Source organism: Mugil cephalus, chromosome 1, assembly GCF_022458985.1.
Source record: "Mugil cephalus isolate CIBA_MC_2020 chromosome 1, CIBA_Mcephalus_1.1, whole genome shotgun sequence".
NCBI lineage: Eukaryota > Metazoa > Chordata > Actinopteri > Mugiliformes > Mugilidae > Mugil > Mugil cephalus.
In genome coordinates, this window is record NC_061770.1 from 13,421,742 (window position 1) to 13,428,480 (window position 6,739).

The 6,739-nt window shown below is 46.4% G+C and overlaps 1 protein-coding gene across 1 annotated transcript; it reads left to right on the plus strand.

Moving 5' to 3' along the window:
* Positions 1-3,134, plus strand: aar2 (AAR2 splicing factor). The gene is made up of 4 exons (XM_047579508.1): positions 1-61; positions 188-1,124; positions 1,214-1,443; positions 2,329-3,134. The coding sequence occupies exons 2-4, from the start codon at positions 350-352 to the stop codon at positions 2,494-2,496; spliced, it is 1,173 nt and encodes a 390-aa protein (XP_047435464.1). The 5' UTR covers positions 1-61; positions 188-349; the 3' UTR covers positions 2,497-3,134.
* Positions 3,135-6,739: the final 3,605 nt, after the last annotated feature.

Consider the following 6,739-nt stretch of genomic DNA (forward strand, 5'->3'; position numbering starts at 1 on the left):
TACGCAACGTCCATCAAACGCATTCCGAACGACTTGAAACATCAACAACTGGGTTCACGAGGTATTGTTACCGTAAATACAAACTACTACGTATATCTGCACACACATAGAGCGTTAAAATTTGTTCTCGTGTTACTTAAATGTTTTATTTCCGTTAACGTCCATTTTCTCGTCATTTTTTTTCCAGAGATAAACTGCTTTAATCCAAAACGCTGTCATTAACCAGCAGCATATTTTAAACGTTTTGACGCATATTTGGGCATGACAAAGTCAAAATAGTTTTTCAATATATATCTTGTGGCTGGGTTAGTTAGTTGGTTTAAGTGAAGTAGGCTTTGAAGAAGTCGACATGGCCAGCAGCAGTGATAGTAATAGTGTAGACATGGATCCAGATGTTGCTCGGAGGCTGTTTGAGGAAGGAGCTACTCTGGTGCTGCTGGGTGTTCCTCAGGGCACAGAGCTAGGGATAGACTGCAAGAGTTGGCAGGTGGGTCCTCGCTTCCGGGGTGTTAAAATGATCCCCCCAGGACTGCACTTCCTCCACTACTGCTCTATTAATTCGCCACGTTGTGGAAATGAAATAGGCCCGAAGACAGGCCTCTTCCTCAGCCTCAAACCCAGAGAGATCATAGTGGCCAACTGGGATCCCAAAGAAGAAGATCTCGACTTCTCAGCCTCCAAGAATGAAGAGGAGGTGAACCGGATCCGGGCGACCTTGCGAGAGCTGGATCCTTACCTGGGACCCTATCCCTATGAGGTGATGAGGAAGTGGGTGTCCCTCACCGACCGCCTCAGCGAGGAAGTGGCCAATAGCCTACAGCCTCTTTCGGGTCGCATATGCGCCTACAGTGACGTCATTCCTGAGACTGAGTACAGACACACCCAAGACAGGGCAGAGCAGCCGAGGAATGACACGGCCTGCCAGAGCATGAAAGAGGGACTGGACAGACTCCCTAAGATGAAGGTGAGGGAAGGGACGGAGTTGCGATTCTCTCACATCGCCAAGAAGACCTACCCTAACGGGGCCACGCCGGCCGAGATCACCCAGTGCAGCATGGACCTGAGCTACGCCCTGGAAACCGTTCTGGAGAAGAACCACGGCCAGCAGCCTCTTAATTTGCTTGGTATGTCCTCCATATCCTTATATTAGGTGGTAAAAAGTGGGGAACATTTTACATGTGAAAGAAGTGCCTGAATTTAATCTCTCTCACAGGTGAGCTGCAGTTTGCCTTCGTGTGCTTCCTGATTGGAGACGTGTATGAGGGCTTTGAGCACTGGAAACGACTCCTGGCTCTGCTGTGTCGCTCAGAGGAGTCCATGCGGGAGCGTAAGGATCTCTATCTGGGGCTCATCGCTGTGCTCTACCACCAGCTCGGAGAAATACCTCCCGACTTCTTTGTTGACATTGTGTCACAGAACAACTTCCTCACCACCACACTGCAGGTAGATGCACACCATTCCATGTGCTTTTAAAGGAAAGAGTTACGTCTGGCCGTAGGAACTTCATTGTGATACACAGACCGAATGGTTTTATTGTACTTTTCTCATGGGAAACAAAACAATATAAAGTTCCCAGCTGTTGTTTAGTATAACACTATTTAGCTACTTTTCATTCAGTATCATATCAGTATATTTTGTCTTCTGTCTCTTATTTATGAAGAGTGAGAAAGGTTGAACCTGTCTCAGATCAAAACTCCCAGAGGGGTGGCTATTTTATTTATCCTGACTTGCAGACTTGTTCTAACCTACTTGAAATTCCTAGCAAGTACATGATATGAAAAAAATACCACTACCTTACTGTAAAAACTTTTTATTATTTCCGTAGGTGAGCTTCACTCACCTACGTAGTCGCCAACGTGATTTATTTTCTTTTCAGGAGGCCCACATTGTCACTGTCACAGCTCCACACATTTTCACTTTGAAGCTGCCTGGTGCAATGCTTCCCTGACCTTTAGGCTGCCATTGTCCCATTGATACTAAGTTCTCATATTCATAATATCCGACAAAGAGCAGCAACACTGATGACGTACGATTGCAGCTGCAGTATTCTGCGTTAAACATGGAGTATCTTCCATGTGTTAAGACAGGGCCACACCAAAGTTTCTTAGGTAAGGGTAAACATTACGTCAAATAAATGAGTTCCTCCACAGAAAGGATCCTATACATCCAGTACATTTATAATCCTGGATGTTGTGATCAAATATTATATGTGACATGCATGGATTGTTGCAACAAGTGAAGCAGCTGCAGCGTCAAAGCCCAAATGATTACAGTTCTGAAGGATTTACATCTTGTTTAAGTCTTGTTTTTTTGTTTGTGTGTTTTCAGGACTTTTTCCAATTTGCCAGCGGACCCGGTATAGATGCCGCACTTCGCAAGAGAGCAGAGAAATTCAAAGCCCACTTGACCAAGAAGTTCAATTGGGACTTCGATGCCGACATGGACGACTGTGCGCCTGTGGTGGTGGAACTCCCTGAAGGTGTAACAGTGGACTGAAACATTTCTGCTACTGAGGCTTTATAGGTCGAGCCACTGCAGCGCAACAGGTTTAGTTTCTCTACACAGCACAACAGCAGTTCTCTAACTGTTTATTGAGATTGTTACATGTGAGCAACATCTCACTGTATACACAATCTGTACCCGGTTATAAAGAAAACCGGGGAAAACGGGGTGTTAAGTCATCTGGGGCGGTGACAGTCACGGTGCAGCTTCAGTATACTAGAAGAGAGTGCTAACCCTCTGGTGGTGATATTCTTTAAAAACCTGTAACTTCCTTGTGTGTGTGTGTGTATATATATATGTATATATACACATATATACATATATATGTTTTTTTTTTTTTTACCTCAGTTTAGTTGGACATTTGCTTTGGGAAGAATTGTGAACACTGTCATTTTTGAACATTTTCTACATATTTTGAACAATCTACATCAGTTGTACATATGAAAATATAAGGTATAGTGAGCAACTTTAGTGAATAATAAATATGGTTAATATTGTTCCATGCTGGTAAAGCACTAATTTGCAGTCCTGTTTTAAAACCCTAATGTTTTGCTTTTTTTTTTTTCAATTTTGCTTTTCTGTAATTATTTGAACCCCAAACTCCCTTTAATAAAAACACTTTGGAACCAAAACAGTGATATAAGCCTCAGTTTCATTCTATAGCCATTAATGTTATGTGCTATGTTGTAACTCCTATCAGGTGTTGTCTCTTTCTCCTCCACTGGATGGCGGCCATGAGCCTTTTGTGTAGATTTGTGGTTAAGCTTCAAGTATGCTCCTTAGGATCTTAACTGTTCATCGTCAGATATCAATTCTCAGGAATTGTGAGGAGTGTCAGGAATAAATGAAGCGCACCAAAAGCAGCTGAATCATCTTTGTAACATAATGACATGGATGTTACTAACTTTGAGCGTGTCCTTATTTTTGACGACATAATGATGGACGAGCCAGACCTTGTATTGTCTTGTTGCTCCATCAATCTATTCACTCATTAATTTCACCTCTGCCCTGCTTAAAAATTGTTTCTCTCCAGCTAGAAGTCTCTGCTGTGACATGCCCCGGCTTCACGAACCAATCGATGACCATGAAGCTGCTGTGAAAGGGACAAAAGCCATCTAATGTAATTATGTGGATCTATAGAGTCTGAGCCCGTTGATGGAGATCCAAATGCCAATACAAGGAGTCCATTCTCTCCCTGGAAGACGGATGGTATTGCGAAATGCGTGGTAATGCTAGCCTTTCTGCTGAAAACTGCCCCTTTGAAAATGTATGCACAGCTTAGAAGAAGGTCAATATTGTATTTGTGGTCCGTCGTGAAAACCGCTGAGGCCCTGCGGTGCTTGCTCTTTTCCTTTTGAATGCAATTAGATAGAAAATATGGCTTGAAACACACGGCGGAAACACAGCAGCACAACACGGAAGGAATTTTATGCATGTGATTTGTAGATTAATTTTCCCCCCCGGGGGTGAAATACTGTACATTGTCAGTGGACACAGTCGCAGAAACGACTCTGATGGGACGTCCTTGGCATTCCAGCCCCTCCATTAGCGCCAGGATCACAGTGTAGATCACGCGGCATGCTGCTCTTTCAGCTCACAGCCCTCCTGTGCTGCATGCACCCTTTCGCCCTCCGAGACGGCTCTCCTGGTATGGCAACCATTTTCCTCCTAATCGCTCTTATTTGTTTTGTTTTGCGCAGCCACTCTGGGGAGTGAGGCGCGCTGGGAAACGGGCCGCGCTGATTGTGCAGAGCCTCGAAGCCTACCAGGCCCTGTCAGTCACGGTGGAGCTTTCTATCCGTTAGATGCGAGCTGGGCCATTTCCACGGGGCTCACTGGCTGCTCACCCTGCCAGTGCAAACACAGGCCCCTCTGTTTCCTTCTCAGCCGCTGACCCACTCGACTCCTCTCTTTGCATCAGCGGGGACGACGGAGGTTGGCGTGCGCGTGCAACTCCTGGACTGAGCACTGGCTAGTTGGTGGAGGGGCCGAAATAAACTTGGAAGATGTGCATGTTGCCTGCGCCCTACACCTACCTCATGCATCATCCTGTTCCCTTGCAGTCCTTTTGTTTCTCTGGCGACTTTGATTTTCAGCAAGGTGCTTAATTCATAATAAATAGCTTGTGAAAAGGCAAAGCTTTTGGTAACTGTTTGTATGCTAAGATTGCTGTATATGTCCAGAGGTTTGACAGAGTGTTTAGTACATTTGGCAGAGGCGATTTGTTGACAGTCCCAAATAAATCCAGATGAAGGTTAAATGACTTTGTCCCATAAACTCAGATAAAGTTTCTACTCTGTGGTTTGGATTCCACTCGTTCGTCCGCTCAGATCAGCCACCAGCTGCTAAATCCTCTCACCTTTTTTGCCCTGAAGTTTACATGTACAAGGCCCGGCTGAGATTCCTCTTTTGCTGCAGCACCAGCGGGGGGTTCACATGTCTGACTCGCACGACACTAATGTGTTTCAGGCACGTGTGTGTTTTCCTCAAGAGTCGAGTGTGGAGTCGGGGGCGAACACACATTTTGAGCTCTGGCGAACAGACGTTTGAAAGCGGGGCGGCTAAAGGGTGCTAAAAAGAGGGGACGGACTGGGTTAAAAAAATCCCTCCTGGAAATTTCCTACACACCAGGGGGACAGCAAGTGTGTGCGCAAGAGCGACTTAACGTGTTCTGTTATAGTGATCTGCTGAAGTGATTAAAGGCAGCGGCTAAAAACAAGGCGGTCGGACGTTTGAGGTCGACTCGGCGGGCATGTGCGCGTCTTTCTGATCGTGTACAGCAGCCGGCCAATAAAACAAACCCCAGGCTGAGTAGCTAAATTTGTCGAGGTGAAGCGCGAGGGCCGCGATCACGCAGTCCTGCGCAACACAACAGAGGCAGGGATCACCTCCACTGTCGTGTCTCTGTGTTGTCGCAGAGCTCATAAAAGTGTCTGCGCCTGGGCCGTATATCATCCTTGAGAGCTTAAACATTCGACGGGCCTTTTTGAGTCGAGCAGTTCAGACAAACCACAGCAAAGGCCTCATCCTGTTCTGCTCCCTCTCCCCCGTTTTACAGGCCATCAGATAGCTTTCACTCTCTCCCACCTGCCCATCAGATGACTGATCTCTGACTTCCATTTTTAGTGGGCCCGTGTTGTCTTTGGCCGCGGCTCCGGAGCATGAACTCTCGCGGCCGAAAAGGATTTGAATACCCCCGCAGCCCGAATGCACACGGCCTCTGCTTTTGCTCCCATTCTCCTCTATTTTTCTTTAACAGTTGTGTGTCTGTGTGTCCTGAGGTGGAAGCAGACCCCTCTTGGTAGCCCCACACCCACGGGAGAACCAGCTGAACGGCCACGGTGTGCAGAGGAAGGGCAAACCCCGAGCAGAACTGGGCCTCAGAAGAAGATGAAAACATTCAGTGCCTACTGTTTTCCACAGGGTACTAAAGTCGCTCCTGGTTTCCTCTACCCTTATTCTGCTTTATATCAGTTTTCTCTCCACCTAGCTTCTCCTCACCCTGTGCCGTCTGGACTGCCACCCCTCTACCTTGTGAATAATTCAGCGATTTTTGATGTATTATTCAGACTTTCCTCTCTCTCTCACACACACACACACACACACACACACACACACACACACACAGAGAGCTTTTGTCTCCTCTGATTTCCCCCCTTTATGTTAAAATGTAGGAAACCCTCCTTAGTACATCAGGTATGAAATATGACATCAGCAGGGGTAAGTATTTCCACCATGGAACAACAGATTTAATACACGGTGGTATTTTCCTGTAAGTTAAAAAGCCATTCCCCAAAAATGACTGCAAGTCACACAGGGGTTGTTGTAGTAAAGTTGAGTCGGCCACGTTGAGGATGCTGATTGGTTTTCCTTATGACAAAAAAAAAAAAAAAGATTAATTACTTAGCAGGAAACAGAAACAACAGAGGACAAAACTCTTGCTTAGCGCGGACGTGTGTTGTGCCCCTTCATTAGTCACGCTTTAACTAATTCTCCCAGGCGTGGGATTTGTTTTGTGGCCTGGGGAGCTTTTAGAAAGCCGCAGATGAATCCCCACCTCCCTTGTTTTATTCCTGCATCTCTTTAATGCAACAATAAATCGTCCTCCCGTCTCCTTTGTGTGCCGTTTCCTTCCATCCCACCCTCTCCTACCGTATCCCACTTCCTCCATCGCTCTGCTTCTCCCCGTCCAGGCTCCGGCTGAGTTATGGGGCCGCCATCCGGAGGAGCACGGAGT